The following is a 16,967-nucleotide window of genomic DNA, read 5'->3' on the forward strand; positions in this document are numbered from 1 at the left end:
ACTTCCCCAGCTCAATGGTATATTTCAAACAAGACTAAACATGACCATTCTAACACACATCGTAATAATGTGACAAAGAACAATTCTTGGCATCAACCTTTCTTTTTTCAGAGAAATATCCATTTAAACACATCCAAATACAAATATTGTTCCTTTTGAGGCATGTGGGAGCCTGAGTGTGGGTGAAGCACAGGTCAGGCCTGCAGGGTCAGGTCAGCCTTGTGGTAGGGATGTCGTAAAGCCACAGGACTTCACTCTTTGAAGAAGGAATCTTTAAAATCGTGTTCCAGCTGCAGATTCAAAGGTCACATGATGTCACTAACATCACAGCTGCTCCACTAGATGCAGACAGTGTCAAGAAGAATTAAAAAAAAAAGAGACTTACACTCGCCCAGTCCAGATGTTGGCCTCTCTGGTCTACAGTGATCCAGCCTGGCGGGAGAAAGAGGCAGAAGGATGAGAGCAGATCCATGTGACTTCAGATGTTTCAGGACTATGATCTCCTGCTGCTCAGTGGACGGCTCTTTCGTGACTGTGTTGATGACAACAAATATGGATCTCTAAACAGCTGCTCGGTTTGCAATGTCTCCTTGGTGCTTCCACTGGTGTCCAGCAGGAGAACATGTGTTTGGATTCATGTGCTCAGTTCAGATGAAGAGTCTGAGCACCGTCACACACCCACATCCTCTCTGTTGGCATCTGGATCACATGTTCAGTCTGAAGCTCTTTGGAGCTCAATCAGTGAGTTCTTCTGCTCTGTCCATACCTGAGTGTCTCCAGCCTCCAGTCTGGACTCTCCAGTCCAGCAGACAGCAGCTCCAGTCCTGGTCCTCCTGGATGGTTGAAGCTCAGGTCCAGCTCTCTCAGATGGGAGGGGTTAGAGGTCAGAGCTGAGGCCAGAGAAGCACAGCCTCTCTCTGAGATCCTACACGCTGACAGACTGTAGTGACCGAGGAACAGTGTTTTTGAGAGTCATGAGAGCTGAAGAACCGTCCTGTTTTGGAGCAGAACTGAAGAGAGGAGAAGATGTGCTCTGACCCAAGAGTCTCCAGGTGACAGTGTGGACTCTTCAGCCCAGCAGACAGCAGCTCCACTCCTGAATCCTTCAGCTTGTTAGAGCTCAGGTCCAGATTTGTCAGACTGGAGGACGGACAGCTGAGGACTGAGGACAGAAGTGAACCACTTCTCTTTGACAGTAGACACCGGTTAAGCCTGTGAAACAGACAAGTAGTCAAGTGTCATTGAGACGTGTCATCAACAAGGGAGACTTTCACTCCTCTAATTTGACGAGATAACATCTCATAAACAGCTTTCATAGACATGGCCTAACCCCTTGTTTCCATAGAAGGCGTGTGTGCCATGAGACTGTAGTGAGATTTCTCACGGTCCACCAGGCATGGTGGTATAGCACTTCACTTCTCCAACTGAAAGGAACTGTACACTAAGACCATTTATGTTGAACAGAAGCTTTAGTGGGAAAAGAGCGTTTGTAGAATGCCCACATTTGTACTAAAAAAAAAATAGTGGATACATTTTGTGTTTCATCAGATGACTTCCTAACAAAAAGATCCACTCTACTATCGTTTGACGTACACGGAAACGCTTACTGACTAGAATTGAAGGCACTCAACTGCGATAGTTTGGTGCGTTAGCAAAGTTGTCTTGGACATTTCACAGTTCTGGCTCCAACTTTGCTGCCTCACAGCAAACATTTTCAAATGTCACTCCAGCAGATAAAGGTCATGGTTGTCTACTTCCTCTCTAAAGTTGTGTCTCCAGTTTTCAACGCAAACATAATCTCTGTTCTATTCTGCAGTTCAAAACAAAGAGGAAACATTTCACTTCATATATAAACACTGTGCAGCCATGGAAACATCCACTGAGAGAGAGAGGTTGGAGCATTTCTTGGTTCAACTACAGAAGCTCAAACACATGACTGCAGGAGGAACCTGCTGATGCCACTGAGAGTCAGCGGGTTCAGCAATCTGATGAGAAAACTGTCACTTTCTCTCAGTAGAGTTGAGTCAGAGTCTCCTCTACTGACTTTCACATTTGAGCTCTTAAGCTGGACAGATGATGTGTTCTGACCTGAGAGTCGCCAGGTGACAGTGTGGACTCTTCAGTCCAGCAGACAGCAACTCCACTCCTGGATCCTGTAGGTCGTTGTGGCTCAGGTCCAGTTGTGTCAGACGAGAGGACGAAGAGCTGAGGACTGAGGACAGAAGGGAACCACTTCTCTCTGACAGCCAACAGTAGCTGAGCCTATGAAAGAGATGAGTGACATACTGTATACTAATGTGATGAGACTTAGGGGACTGTGTATGCTTTCAACTTTCTTGACTTGTACATAACCCACAGCTCGCCTAACCCACACCTGTTTTTTACCTGACATGCTGCCGACAGAGTCATGATAAGCTGCAGAAGGCAGGACAATGAAAGCCCAACTCATCAACATGCAATGCCGAATGCTGTCAATCTAGCTTTATCAGTGTATCAGACCATTCTGACCACCGAGCTCCCATACAGAAGGACATGTCGTCACCATTTGGACTCAATGGAATCGCTGCTCTCATTTAGGTGGCAAAAACGGGAAACTGAGCGACAAGATCCCAGACCAGAGCGAACATAGGAGTTGCATTCACAGCCTGGTGAGAACCGAGGACTGCAGGAGGGCACAGATGTTGAAACAGCAGACATGTAAGCAATTCATTTGTATGCACTCCTGGTTTACGTTGTCTTACCAAACATGTGAATCTCAACCACATGACAATCAGCTGCTACACTGAAAAGCAATCTGATGAGAAAACTGTGACTCTCTGGAACTGGAGTTGGATAGATAATGTGTTCTGACCTGAGAGTCTCCAGGTGACAGTGTGGACTCTTCAGTCCAGCACACAGCAGCTCCACTCCTGAATCCTGCAGGTCGTTGTCACTCAGGTCCAGTTGTGTCAGACCAGAGGACGGAGAGCTGAGGACTGAGGACAGAAGGGAACCACTTCTCTCTGACAGCTCACACTTGCACAGCCTGTGTATGAGATGAGTGTCAGCAAATGAGACAAAATTCTCCTTTTTTCTAGACCTCAGGAGCAATGTTGTGACATCATATAGGATGGGTAAACTGTTTTTTCCTCCAATATGAATGTTTATTTCAATCTCCGACATTGTGACTTATATTAACTATTATGTTACATATCTTCATAATTCTCACATGCAGTTGAATTCCAGTTACTCTGAATCTCTTTGGTAGGTGTTGCATTGAAAGCAATCTGATAAGAAAACGGTGCCTCTTTGAAGTTGCAGTCTCCACCTCTGACTTTCACATTTAAGCTCTGAAGCTGGACAGATGATGTGTTCTGACCTGAGAGTCTCCAGGTGACAGTGTGGACTCTTCAGTCCAGCAGACAGCAGCTCCACTCCTGGATCCTTCAGGCCGTTGCCACTCAGGTCCAGTTGTGTCAGACTAGAGGTCGGAGAGCTGAGGACTGAGGACAGAAGGGAACCACTTCTCTCTGACAGTCGACACTCGCTCAGCCTGTGACAGAGACAAGTCTCATCAACAAGTGAGATTTTTCAATCCTCTATTTTGACAAGACTTTAAACTCTTTGTTTGAGGACACCGTCAGCTGTAACCATTTAGAAGACTATTCTGGGAGAAATGGAGGACCTCTTTTCTCTTATTGAGGATCTAAATCAGGGGTTGGCAACCCCGGGCTCTGAAGATGCATGCACAGAACGTACTTTGTGATCCTGTTTGAAAGTAAAAAGCACACTGAGAAACCATTCACCACAATTTAGTTTTATTAAAAGTAAAACAAAATTCGCTTTAGTCCCCAGATGTTCCATCAGCTCACTTCTATCAACAATGTGACCAAGGATATGCGGGAAATAAAAGGTGTCCTAAACTACATCATGGAAAAAACTAAAGCAACTAGTGAATCAATAACAATGTTTCCCTCTCCACCTCTTGTGTCATTTACCAGATTAGATATGTGTGCAGCATCACTCCTGAACACTGAACAACACAACAGCAGGTCCATGGATGACAACAAAATATGAGGTGGTGAAGAATATTGGTGACATGTTGCGCAGCACAGCCGAGAGTTTTTAGCAATATACCACCTTGGTGATTAGGTACTGAGGTTACTTGTAACTGTCCCATCTGAAGACTTTGATTCCATTCCAGACTGTAACTGTACCCTGGTCATTTCCAGCCCTTGTATTGAAAATATCAGCATGTGTGGGTGCTGTTAAGCGTGGTGTGTACAAGACATGCGCATCACTAGTTAACAGAAACTATTCGAGTGGTTACTTATTTATTTTGTTTGTCTTCAATCAGAGAATCGTCCTCTCAACCTCATACAACATTATATTTGATTTGAGCGGTGCTGAGTCCGCACACAGACCTCATTGAAGTGTTGGAGCAAAGAGACATCTTGTCTCCACCTGTGACTTTCATATTTCAGCTCTGAGCTATACAGATGATGTGTTCTGACCTGAGAATCTCCAGGTGACAATGTGGACTCTTCAGTCCAGCAGACAGCAGCTCCACTCCTGGATCCCGCAGAATGAAGTTGTAGCTCAGGTCCAGTTGTGTCAGACGAGAGAATGGAGAGCTGAGGACTGAGGACAGAAGGGAACCACTTCTCTCTGACAGCTCACACCAGCTCAACCTGAATAAAATGGAGGCAATCAAACATTCAAGTTGTGTTCACATTATGAGAGATGTTTCAGTGTTCATTTCACTTGCAGAACTTCTTTTGATGCGTGGACCACCGGCAGCAGCCTCTCAAGAGCCTCCTCTGAAGCAGAGTATTTCTTCAGGTCAAACACCTCCAGATCTTCCTCTGAGGACAGTAAGATGAAGGCCAGGGTGGACCACTGAACAGCAGACAATTGATCTGTGGCGAAACGTCCTGATCTCAGCTGCTGCTGGAGCTTCTCCACTAGAGAAGTGTCCTTCACTTCACTCAGACAGTGGAACAGATTGATGATTCTCTCTTGAGACACTTTCTCACTTATCTTCTTCTTGATGAGCTCTGCTGTGTCCTGATGGGTCCAGGAGGCAATTTCAGTCTGTTTCAATAAACCTGGAAGGAGACACTGGCTGGTCTGCAGAGACAGACCCAGAAGGAAGCGCAGGAACAAGTCCAGATGTCCGTTTGGACTTTCTACAGCTTCGTTTATTGCTCTCTGGTAAAAAAGTTCAACATGAAGTTTGTTTCTTAAGAATCTCGTCTGTCCAGCTGTTTGTAGTGGATCAAGCAAATTGAGTCCAGAACTGAAGAACTTGAGGTGCACATGAAGAGCAGCCAGAAACTCCTGAAGACTCAGGTGGATGAAGCAGAAGACCTTGTCCTGGTACAGTCCTCTCTCCTCTCTGAAGATCTGTGTGAAGACTCCTGAGTGAAGTGCAGCAGCTGTGATGTCGATTCCACACTCTGTGAGGTCTGATTCATAGAAGATCAAGTTTCCTCTCTGCAGCTGCTCAAAAGCCAGTTTTCCCAGAGACTCAATCATCTTCCTGCTCTCCGGATCCCAAACTGTGTCTGTCCCAGCTCCTCCATGGTACTTGAGCTTCTTGACTTTGGCCTGAACCACCAGGAAGTGGATGTACATCTCAGTGAGGGACTTGGGCAGCTCTCTGGTCTCTCTGCTCTTCAACATGTCCTCCAGAACTGTGGCAGTGATCCAGCAGAAGATGGGGATGTGGCACATGATGTAGAGGCTTCGTGAGGTCTTTATGTGAGAGATGATGGTCCTGCTCTGCTCCTTTCTTCTGAACCTCTTCCTGAAGTACTCCTCCTTCTGGAGGTCAGTGAACCCCCTGACCTCTGTAACCATGTCCACACACTCAGGAGGGATCTGATTGGCTGCTGCAGGTCGTGTGGTGATCCAGAGGTGAGCTGAGGGAAGCAGCTTCCCCCTGATGAGGTTGGTCAGCAGGACGTCTACTGAGGTGGACTCTGTAGCTTCCGTCAGAACCCGACTGTTGAAGTCCAGAGGGAGTCGACACTCATCCAGACCGTCCAAGATGAACAGAACCTGGACTCCATCAAAGGTGCTGAGTCCTGATTCTCTGGTTTCAGGAAAGAAGAGATGAACAAGTTCCACCAAACTCAACTTCTTCTCTTTCAGCAGGTTCAGCTCTCTGAAGGTGAAAGGAAACATGAGCTGGAAGTTCTGGTGGGCTTTGTCTTCAGCCCAGTCCAGAGTCAGCTTCTGTGTCAGGAGGGTCTTCCCAATGCCAGCCACGCCCTTTGTCAGCAGGCTCCTGATTGGTCTTTCTCTCTCAGCTGAAGCTTTAAAAAGGTCTTCTTGTTTGATGCTCCTTTCTCGTCTGCTCAGCTTCCTGGTTGCTGCTTCGATCTGTCGGACCTCGTGCTCCTGGTTGACCTGGTCTGTGCCCCCCTCAGTGATGTAGAGCTCTGTGTAGATCTGATTCAGAGGGGCGGAGTTTCCTGCTTTAGCCACTCCCTCAAACACACTGTGGAACTTCTTCTGCAGGCTCCTCTTCAGCCATCCTACACAGACTCCAGCACGACTTCCTGAACGAAGACAGATGTCACATGATTAGAAGATTCTAGAAGGTGAAGCTGATCAATCTCCTGATCATTCTTCTCATCAACTCCTGTTTTAAGATCAAATTGACTTTTAGACTGAAGACTTTATATTCATCACGTTGAAGATTTAAATGCTCTTACTCCTCCTCAGAACATCAGCGAGCTCCTCTGCCTTCAAGCACTTCAGGATGTTCATGATGAACTCCAGGAGAGCTTCTTTGCTGCTCCTCATTTGGTCCTCTTCACAATTCATCTCCTCTTCATTCTCATCGTCCTGGTACTTTGGATCATCTGGACTGAGCAACCTTTGGACTCTCCTGATTTCCTTCTTCACCAGGGTCATGACAGTCTCCTCAAGCAGCTGGAAAGCAAACATGTGGCATGGTCATGTGACAGAGAGAAGACCTACTGGCATCCAGAGATCATCAGAATCCTCCTTTCAAATATCCATGTGTAAATTTCTATGGGGATCTGATTTTTATAATTTAATGGTGAATTTTTCAATGAAATTTGTAGTTGGTATTGTACTCAAATGTTTTTATTGAGTTATAGTTGTATTCATAGATTTTTACAGCTTCTTTTTTCCAAAGCAAGTTAAGTCAGTCGACTGCATGCCTCCAGCGTGTCGGGGAGGGGACTGGACTGGGGGCGGGTTTTTTGTTTGGGGGCATGGTTGGGGCGGAATCTACGGATGCCTTATATATACAAATGTGTTTGTTTTTTTTCAAATATCGTGAAAGGGCCCAACAAAGGTTTCAGATTCAAGAAACCATAATTTTCTCAGCTCAGTTTTAAAGAACTAGTTCTCAGTCAACACCAGTGTCACCTGTTAAGGTAACAGGTAAGGTGAGATAATTTAAGCAAATTAAGGTTAAACAAAAATTTAAAATAGGTCAGGGTTTCCCCCAGGAATTTTGGAATTGTGGTTGTTTGTGGTCACACCTGAGACTTTTGACCTGAATGGCTTTGTCCCTGGTGTAAAAGTCACCCAAGTTTAACCTGGACCTATTGACACCATGTCATTGTCTGGTCATAACAGAGGTCTGAGTCTCTGCAGACTCATGTTCGCACGATGTCAAGAGAGTCAACATCCTCACCAAGCAGGAGAAAAGCAGAAGGCACAAACACGTGAACATACCTGAAGTGTGGAGTCCAGATCTGCCGGATGCTGCTGGACATACAGGAGGCTGAGATCATCTGAGAGCTGCTGATCCTCTCTGTGAAGAACATCACGCATAACTGTACGTACAGACCAAACGCGACTTCCGCGAGCGACACGACTGATTTGCATAGAAAGTCAATGGGGTTGGGCGACTGACGGCGACCAGCGGCGACCAACATGGCAGCGACACGACTGGGGTGTGCAACGCTACAAGATTTGAGCTACATACGGCGACTCCGGCTACTCAAGACGACACAACTGGGGTACAGCGACAGTCGCAGAAGTTCACCACCTGCGGAGCGTTGACCAATCAGAGACCAGATCCGCGAGTGACGTGTCCCGGCGGAGGAGAAGCAAATCGCTGCGGTTGTTTACAAGCAGACTTTCCGCCGTCCTGAGAGTGGCTCAAATCGTGCATTTTTTAATTTCCACCGGAACATAAATAGGAAGAATCTTGTCCGGAGGGAAAGTTCGCCACAACGGTGGCGTTCCTGGTGAGTTGAGACCTTTATTTACGTAAGTTTACTAAAGTTATGTTCGCCTAAACGCAATGTCCAACGGAGTTTACGAGGCGAATGCACCGCTGCGACCCTGGAAACTACGTATGTATGGTGACGAGATAAATAAGTACTGTTTCTGATTTAATTAAATTCAGATGAGACGTCCTGAAGGGTCTGTTTATATAGCGGCATCTACTGTAGTGCCGTGAAGTGAGCGTTCTTCTCCGTCCTCTCTCTTCTGGAGCCCTTCATCTCCAAGAGAGACCTCAGCCAACATGACTGGAGAGGCAGCAGCTGCTGCAGCAGCAAGGTAGCAGGTAGGTTTGCACCTTCATTTAGTGGGGACATTCTGAATACTAGATTAATATATAAATATAAAAATGTATGTAGCTTTCTGTATTGCTTTTTTCTGTATAGCTACTACAATAATGTAATCACACTATGCTGTCATTAAGGAGAGGAGGAGGATGGATCCACTCATGATGTTGGTGATGATGATGAGGAGGAGGATGGACCTTCCTCTGCCTCACCTGGTGCTGCTGCGTCTCCTCCACCTGCCACTGGCCCCTCCTCATCCACTGCTGCTCCCCATGTATGTAGAAATTGTATTTGCTAGTATTATTCTATTTTTTTAATTAAATGTTATTGTTCTACATCATTCAAGCACTGTCATAGTGACATGACTTGCTTTAGGTTAACTATTGCTGTCCTATACAGATTTTATTTATTCGTACTCATCACTATGGCATGTAATTGAACTCAACTTTCATTATGTGCAGGACACCGAAGGAAGAGACCAACAGAGGAAGGGGTCCTCTGATGCTGAAGCTGAGCTCAAACATCTAATGTACTCCCTCCACACACCCAGCTCAGAAGAAGGGACAGTTTTCAAGGTCCTCGTTCCTTCCAGGTTCCACATAAATTTAAAATGTACATGTTACTTTACTTTTACTTTTAAACAACAGCTGACTGAAATCATTTGGACCCTTCATTTATTTTCTTTGTAGCCACAGTTTCATTAAAGAACCGGATGCCGCCCCACTTCCTCCGCCTCTCTTGACCCTCGTCCCTCTGAGGAAGATCCTTCAAAACACACCTACGTAGTTCACTTCAAGTTTGACTGTGATTCTGTGTGTATTGAATGTATGTGTGTATGTGTTGAGTATAAATGAATGGGGTTACTTTATTTTTGCAAATAAAGTGTTTGACAATGAACATTTCTTTTTGTGAAAAATGGATTCACAGAAAAAAATAAAATCAAAAGCACTTTGCAAAATAACAAATTGAGTTGAACACAGCTTTGTTTTATTGCAGAGATGAAATATATATGCAAGAACCTATGCTTTGTTAAAATAGGTGGCTGACTCTTGAATGAGCAATTGTGTTGCACTGATAACAGTTTTTTTTCCAAAAAGGAGAAGCCTCATCTTCAACAAAAACATATGTGGTCGGTGGCCGTGGTCCTCTGGTCAGCTCCTGGAAGTGGACCGTCACACCAACACAGAAGCAGTTGGTGATGAGTCTCCTGTTACCGAAGATCTGCAAAATATAAACCATACATGGAGATGTAAACATACATATGTTGGTGATAATTTAACAAAGTATATATCAACCATACAACAGTGCATCTAGGATAAATTGTTTCATCACAATGCATTTAACTGTTGCATTCATTGATTACCACAAAGTGGCGCTCACTGAAAAGACTTTAGTGTACAAATTATTGACGATGACAGATTATATATCTCCGAAAATTACTTCAAGCATACAGCAGATACGACCGCGGACTTCATGAACTGATGACAGTTCAGAAAGACTTGGACACAAGTCGCCGTACATAACTACACATCGAGTTGCTGACCGAAGACAGACGTTCGCCAGAGGACAGACCGCGGTACTTGGTGTTCTGTATTCGGCCACTGATCCGGACCAACAGGTCGTCCAACTCGCGGCGGTTCCGCCTGAAGTACCGCACGAAGCGGCCGTATCCCGGTGACGCTGCTGGAGCAGGAAGTTAAATTCACCAGTGTGAGCGGCTCTGGCGAATGCTACGAAACGAGAGACGTCTCTTTTTCCATGTTTTCAATTAGTAAGTAGCGATAGTTTGAGCACCGGCTCCGCCATCTTCAATCCACCGTCCACAACGTTGAGACCACGCCCCCCGGCGACTGACCTACTTTCGATCCGGACAGGTGGCGACTAATGACGACTTGAGCAAGCTACCTGCTGCTGACGACTGGCGCTACAGCGACAGAAATGTCGCGTTCGGTGTGTACGTACCTTAAGGCTGTTTGGGCCGAGACTGTGCAGTCATGACAACACTTCTGTGCTGCAATTTGCTGCTTATTCTCCTGTTGGTTTACTTTTCTCTGTATCTGTCAGAGTAGACTTTATTACCAGTTAAAAAAACTCCCTTTACTGTCATGGGTAAGTCCCTTTTCCAAGAAATGTAGGAGGGAGTGCTCTTGATGAAATATTACCCCCGGACTTGACTGAAAAATGGGAACAATGGTGTATGGAGCTACCACTGCTCCATCTGCTGGTCATTCCCAGGTGCTATCATATTGAGATTCACCAAGGATCACAAACTGTCAAGTTGCATGTCCACTGTGATGCAAGTGAGTTGGCACACAGTGCTGGGACAGAAAGAGAGAAGTAAAGTGCAAATGAAAGTATCTACATAAAATGTTCTTATTAATTTTATTAATACATTGATGATTAATTGTTTCCTTTGTTTCCTTTGCAGTGAAATTCAACAATGAATGTCCAAACCCTTCTCTGACAAACAATCCTCGTAGAAGGAGCCTCGGAGACCTTTGTACGGATCCTACAACCACATCAGTGTAGTCACAAAGTGACAGAAGAGCTCACCTCTCTCCTGAAGACTTTTGTCCATTTGAAATGAAAAGGACGATGCATAGACGCACAACTCTCACGGCTGAGTTCAGACTCTTCTGGTTTCTCCTGACACATCCTGATGTGGACACAACTCTGATCAATACTTCAATCTGTGGTTCATTGTCTGACCACTAGACATTGCTCAATCTCTTTCTCTCACCTGCTTCTCATCTGATGGTCCGGGTCTTTTTCGAAGTTTATATATTTTCCCTTCGACCTGTCACTAAGGGAAGACTCACAAGCCGGTGCAGGTCCAGATCCGTGTCCCCCTCCAGCAGCATCAGATGTGAGTGGCTGTAATCTGAACATAGGAGTTGCAGTATGTAAGTGGCATCAAGTATTTGAAGTTGTGACAGGAGAACTGATCACCTCTGAGCTCTGGTCTGGCTGTCATGGTCCTCACCCAGATTGGCTTTTGAGCGAGGAGCCTCCTGCTCTCTGTACACACCTTAACACAAACACAAACATGTGATGTCAACATTCAACATGGAGGTCCAGATGTGATGGTCTGATGGTGGAATGAACAATCTGCTGGTCATCTCAATGCTTATTCTCTGTGACCTCAGTCTCAGCTCAACTTCATTTTGAGCCTCTGACCCATCATGGCTTCAAATCAAACATCTGATTTATGTGGTGTTTGATAGTGAATGGAGACTTTAGTCCTGATAGAGGAGCAAACACTTGATCTCATGAGGTGTGAGTTAGTCTGGAGTCACCGCAGTAGAAGAGAGAAGCTGGGGTATAGAAGTGAACGACAGTGAGTGCCGGACTTCAGACACATGCAGGAATCTGCTCCCGTCCCTGTATCATTATGTAATGTGCTACTCAACTAAATATGTACCGTAAAACTAAAAATAAAAACAATTCTCATGTTTGAGTCACATAATTGCTTCAATCAAAAGAACCACAAACAGAGGAAGTGTCAAACATTCACCTGCTGCTTCCACACCGGTCCACAGTCCAGCTTATAAAGTTTATAAAGTTAATGAGTGCCATAAATTCTGACAGCAGTGATATCAGAGCAGCTTCAACTCTTCACTGACTTGGAGTTCACTTCATGTTGCTTCCTTCTTTCATTTGATTCTTTCAGGTATTTGATTCATTCACATTACCAGCTGTGTGTTTCCATCAACAGTCACAAATTTGTCTTTTTTTTCCATTCATCCATTCACCTCACAGCCATGCTCTGCATTCGTCCATCGACTTCTTGATCACACTCATCCATTCACACTCTTGTGTAGACAGTAAGAAATCCCTGACCTGTCCGCAGCTCTCTTCTGGTCTGGAGACTTGTGTCCATGTTTGTTGGTGAAGCTTCCAACTGAGCTTATTGTCTCTCCTCGCAGAAACGGTGGAACAGTGGAACACGCCCTGTGAGTGAAGGGGTGTGTCCTGTCAAAGACCAATAAACATATGTTTTTGATTGTGTGTAGACTGACCTTCAACACGCCTGACGTCATCCTGAGAAAGAACGTTTCAGATTCATGTGAATCCTATATTCACTCAGTCGTCAACACTGGGTGCCAACTTCTGCTGGCGTGTTGCTGCTAGCTCACCTGCCTTGTGACTTTTATTTAGTGAGAGCATGTGCACATGGTTGGATCTGGAAATTGTGTGTTAAATCATTAATAAAAAAATAAACTGCTCTTCTGTGAGTCTTTAATGATCTTTTAACTGCTAGTGAGCTGCTCTTGTGCTTTTAGATCTAACTGCAACCTTTGACACTGTTGAACATGAAAGTCTTCTTTCACAGCTGGAAATGTGTATTGGACTGAAGGGTACTGCCAAAATGGTATTGGTAGCTTTTGGGACGGTCGTTTTCTGTTAATATCGCACAGTACAAATTGGGAACTGTCCCACTTAGAGATTGAATATTTATGAAACATGTTTATTTTAGATAAGAAAATCAAACAAACCAGCAAGTGCAACAATAAAAACAAACCCATACTTAAATAATGCTTAATAAACAGCACAACCCCTAATAATAAGGGAGAATATCTAGAGTGTGTTGTCTTCAGAACATCTGCTTGCTGCCTTTTTCATTTGAAAAGTCATGGATGAGGTCCTCATTAGACAGCTGCCTGCCAGGCTCCTGGTTAATTGCGATTACTGCAAGACCAGTGAGGCGACACTGTCCCATGGATATGAGCTTCAGTTCTGAGAAGCTCCTCTCTGCTGAGGCCACAGTCACAAGCAGCGCGCAGGCAACTCTTCAAACAATCCACAGATTTGGATAGGGTTTGTCCAAATTATTTTTGTGGATAAAAGTGAGGAGCTCAAAAGCAGTCATGTGATCAGACGGCAAGTTTTTGACCTCCACAGCCAACTGCTTCCCGTCATTGTTGTATCCAATGACCACAATGATCCTCACTGATCCACTACCACAATAGTTATAATATATAGCTTTGATCTAGGCATTTCACCAAGATCGCCTTTACTGGCCTTGAGTCTGACCCCACCTGGCCACGCTGGGCCATCTCATGCTGAGACCCTGACCTTGATGTATGGTGGTTCAATACGGTTTGTAGTAGAGCAGGAGTCTCTAACCACTGAGACCAATCTGTGGTAGACAATACCAAACTTCATATCAGTGACTGAGTTTCGTTCAGTCGAGTTAAGGCAATGTGATATCAACGTGGCTTGAGAGCTGCCATCACTCACAACAATAAACTCAGTTACGGTGAATTGAAATAAACATGGAACACTTCCCCCTATCAAACAATCCCAGAGGTGGTTACAAGACAAAGGAGTTTACAGGGGAACAAGCGTCATTTCGCCAATGTCACTGTCCAGCTGTGTGCAGCAGCTGCTTCACCATTGTTGCACTTTAATAAATATATGTTTTATATGTAAATAAACTGGGTCAGTGCAGCAGGCTCACAGTGCCTTCAAGAGTAGCTTTCTTCCGTGCAATTTCCCCTAAACACACGCTGGGTGGCATTTGCAGCGCACTAAATCATTGTTTTATGATGCGAGCAATAATCACATTCTTGACCTGCCCTCGTACAGAGTTCACCAGTTGCAGTCTGTTCAAAGTTCTACTTTATCACACTTGATTAAAATGTAAGATGCATCACTGAAATGAGAGCAGCTTTCACTCTGTCGTGCTTTGTTATCAAGTATCATTCATGCCACTTTCTGTATTCATGGAGGAAATTTGTTGAGAGTTGAAAGTGTTTTCTTCACACACTGCTTGCTGATGAATCATATTGATCATATTTCTGAAGCCGCATGTGCCATGTCTTTCTGCCGCTGCTTTAACTTAGCTGACCCATATTTGGACAGCAATATGACCACTCACACAGGTGAGTCCTGCTTCAATGTGACCATAAAATTACCAAAGTTTCGGCCTTCAAAACTCTATTCAAATCAAATTCAAAATTCACATCATTTTTTCCATAGTAAAAAAATACAGAACAGTCCTCTGGTGTGCATCATTATTATTATTGCATTGTTGGTGGTCACTGAGTGTACTGAGAGGTGATCTGCTCCGAACAAAATAGTTTTCATCATTCAGAGATTAGGTGTCCAAGTCGTACCTCCTTTATACAGAGACGTGTTGACTGTGTCCATGTTGATGTATAAGAGATGATGATGTATGACAACAAACATGCCAGTTTTAAATAGCAACACCATCCATAACTATGAACACATAATCGTCTAAATCAAGCAAAAGATATACTCTGCAATGTCACCATGAAATGATTTTTTATTTAATTTAATATAGTAAAAAATGTAAATTTCACTCACAACATTGTGTTACTCTTTCGATGACAGTTATCTGAGGTGTCTTTGGTGTGTGTTTACTCACAACCTCAACTGTAAGGCACTGGACATGTCAAAGAAGAGTGAAGTTCATTATGTGTTGCTTTCTTCACTTCAGTTCAGACTACACTCACCTTCACCTCAACACTGTTCTCAGCCTTTATATAACTACATACTCAGTATATGTTAATGTGCAATATTCATATTCATACAGTCACACTCCCTCACAAAACTGTCACCTGTGCAACTATACTTGTCCCCTCACAGTCATAAATCTCTGTCTGAACAGTGTACTGATGGATCAAATCTCACAGGAACTGTTAACACCTGTTAACAAATGCTGAGTAGCACAACTGCACAACATCCTTATTTGCCAACCAATTAATTTCACTACTTTCCTGATTACCTGTCTGACAGCAGTTGGAAATTAAGTTGGAGGTGAACACTGAATAACTGTTGCAATGGAAACTACTGAATTCACACATAGTCATGGAGCTCACACCACAGTTACCATACAAACCTTAGTGTCCGTAGCTGCTCCAAACCTCTTTGCCACAAAACATTGTGCCACAACTGGAGAACAAACCGACACCATCTATATTAATAGTTAGACATGAAATTCTACAAAATGGTATGATGTAATACATTAGCTTAGTCGTTATAACGGGTGATTCAAGAGATTCTCCCATGTGCGTGTTTTCTTTGTGCGTGTAAAGTACACTGGAATTGTGCGGTGCATGTGTCAGATTTATTACAACAGCCAGGAGCCTCAATATTCTCCCAGTTACATTCCACTACGCACTGCTTCCACATTCCTACCATGCTGACTGATGGAAATTAGAAACAGTTTCCTCAGATGTACCTGACCTCATGTGGCATGGTTAAGGACCATGTTTATCATCCTGAGTTCCAGCATGAGCCCCTCAATATTGGGTGGAAGTTCTGCATTACAGTCAAATGCTGCCATTCTGTGGCCTGATCACTAATGAGTGGCTCTTGTTTGAGATGAACCTCTCAACTTTAGCTTCCATGCACCGCTGTGACTATAATCCCCTTTCACTCCTCATTTCACTGCCACATCTGACATCTGACTCTCCTGGTGGCCCATTGCAGAGAATCACAAGAGGCAGCTCAGCAGTCTGAAGCATGAAGCAGCTACCCGGGCTACAACTTCAGCAAATGGCAGCTTTCTGTCTCCTCTTTTGTAATAATGATAACGAGTATATGAACCCATCTTGAAATCTTGATATGCATGAAGGAATATGAATTGATACACAGTGAGTTGTTTGTGATTCTGCTTAGATTAATGACAGTCTTTCCCACAGAAGCATCGCTTCAACAGGGAACCCTGGACCCTAAGACGAAAAGTCTGATGCTGAGCCAAATGAACTACCCAGCCTCTCAGAGTGTTGATAATAAAGTTCCAGAATGTGATGATGTAGTGATACATTCATGTTCAATCCATTGTAGGCACTAGTTCATCCAATACAGAGTCAACAGAGCACAGCAGGATATCTGGGATCACATGCTGGGACATTGAATGCAAAACTAACACAGAGCATCAGGCTTTTGTCATGATGAATCAGCTATGTATCTGTTGTGGGAAACTTTCAAAGAAAAGAAAATTAATGGTACTTGTTAGAAACTGATCTTTACTTTACTTTCAGTTTTTCACTTTACCTTCTATGCACCAACTGTGACTGTAATCCTTGATTACCCCTATTTCCACTGCCACATCTGACTATCCACGTGGCCCATTGTTTTTTTAATCTAGCACGGAAAAAGTTTTGACAAAATGTGCGTCTTTGAGTGGATGTAGCCTGATGCCAAGCATGTCCCTGGGTGGCCACCAACCTTTCAAGGTATTGATGATTGTTTTTGCAACCAATGGCAATCTTTCCCTCAGAAGCATCGCTTGAAAAGGGAATTGAACCCTGCACACTGGGATTGAAATTCTAATGGCATTCGTCTGCTGTGCTCGATCTCAGGGAGAAGGTTTGGAATGAAGAAGGTCACAGAGATTTAACAGGTTGTGCATTTATTCCACAGATCTCAGGAGTCCTAGGGTGATATGAAAGCCCA

At 44.2% G+C, this 16,967-nt stretch overlaps 1 protein-coding gene and 1 long non-coding RNA gene across 2 annotated transcripts; one reads left to right on the forward strand and one right to left on the reverse strand.

Annotated features, from left to right (window-relative positions):
* Positions 1 to 208: 208 nt before the first annotated feature.
* Positions 209 to 7,797, reverse strand: LOC128766304 (NACHT, LRR and PYD domains-containing protein 12-like). The gene is made up of 9 exons (XM_053877826.1): positions 7,699 to 7,797; positions 6,702 to 6,921; positions 4,748 to 6,545; positions 3,367 to 3,532; positions 3,015 to 3,025; positions 2,089 to 2,262; positions 1,039 to 1,212; positions 767 to 940; positions 209 to 290 (listed from the first exon to the last, which is right to left on the reverse strand). Exons 1-9 carry the CDS (start codon positions 7,795 to 7,797, stop codon positions 209 to 211), a joined length of 2,898 nt encoding a protein of 965 aa, XP_053733801.1.
* A 15-nt stretch (positions 7,798 to 7,812) lies between these two features.
* Positions 7,813 to 9,103, forward strand: LOC128766236 (uncharacterized). The gene is made up of 4 exons (XR_008415974.1): positions 7,813 to 8,216; positions 8,378 to 8,539; positions 8,678 to 8,814; positions 9,002 to 9,103. It is a non-coding gene; the product is annotated as an uncharacterized LOC128766236 (long non-coding RNA).
* The last annotated feature ends 7,864 nt before the right edge of the window (positions 9,104 to 16,967 follow it).

The sequence above is a fragment of the Synchiropus splendidus genome, chromosome 10 (genome assembly GCF_027744825.2).
Source record: "Synchiropus splendidus isolate RoL2022-P1 chromosome 10, RoL_Sspl_1.0, whole genome shotgun sequence".
NCBI classification, from domain to species: domain Eukaryota; kingdom Metazoa; phylum Chordata; class Actinopteri; order Syngnathiformes; family Callionymidae; genus Synchiropus; species Synchiropus splendidus.

Excerpts from the sequence above, each read along its gene's own strand:
- LOC128766304 (XM_053877826.1), bottom strand. The coding sequence starts at position 7,797 with ATGCGTGATGTTCTTCACAGAGAGGATCAGCAGCTCTCAGATGATCTC. Across the intron at positions 6,546-6,701 it reads CGCTGATGTTCTGAGGAGGA|GAAGTCGTGCTGGAGTCTGT; the intron begins GTAAGAGCATTT and ends GTCTTCGTTCAG. Across the intron at positions 1,213-2,088 it reads TGTCACCTGGCGACTCTCAG|GCTTAACCGGTGTCTACTGT; the intron begins GTCAGAACACAT and ends TCTGTTTCACAG.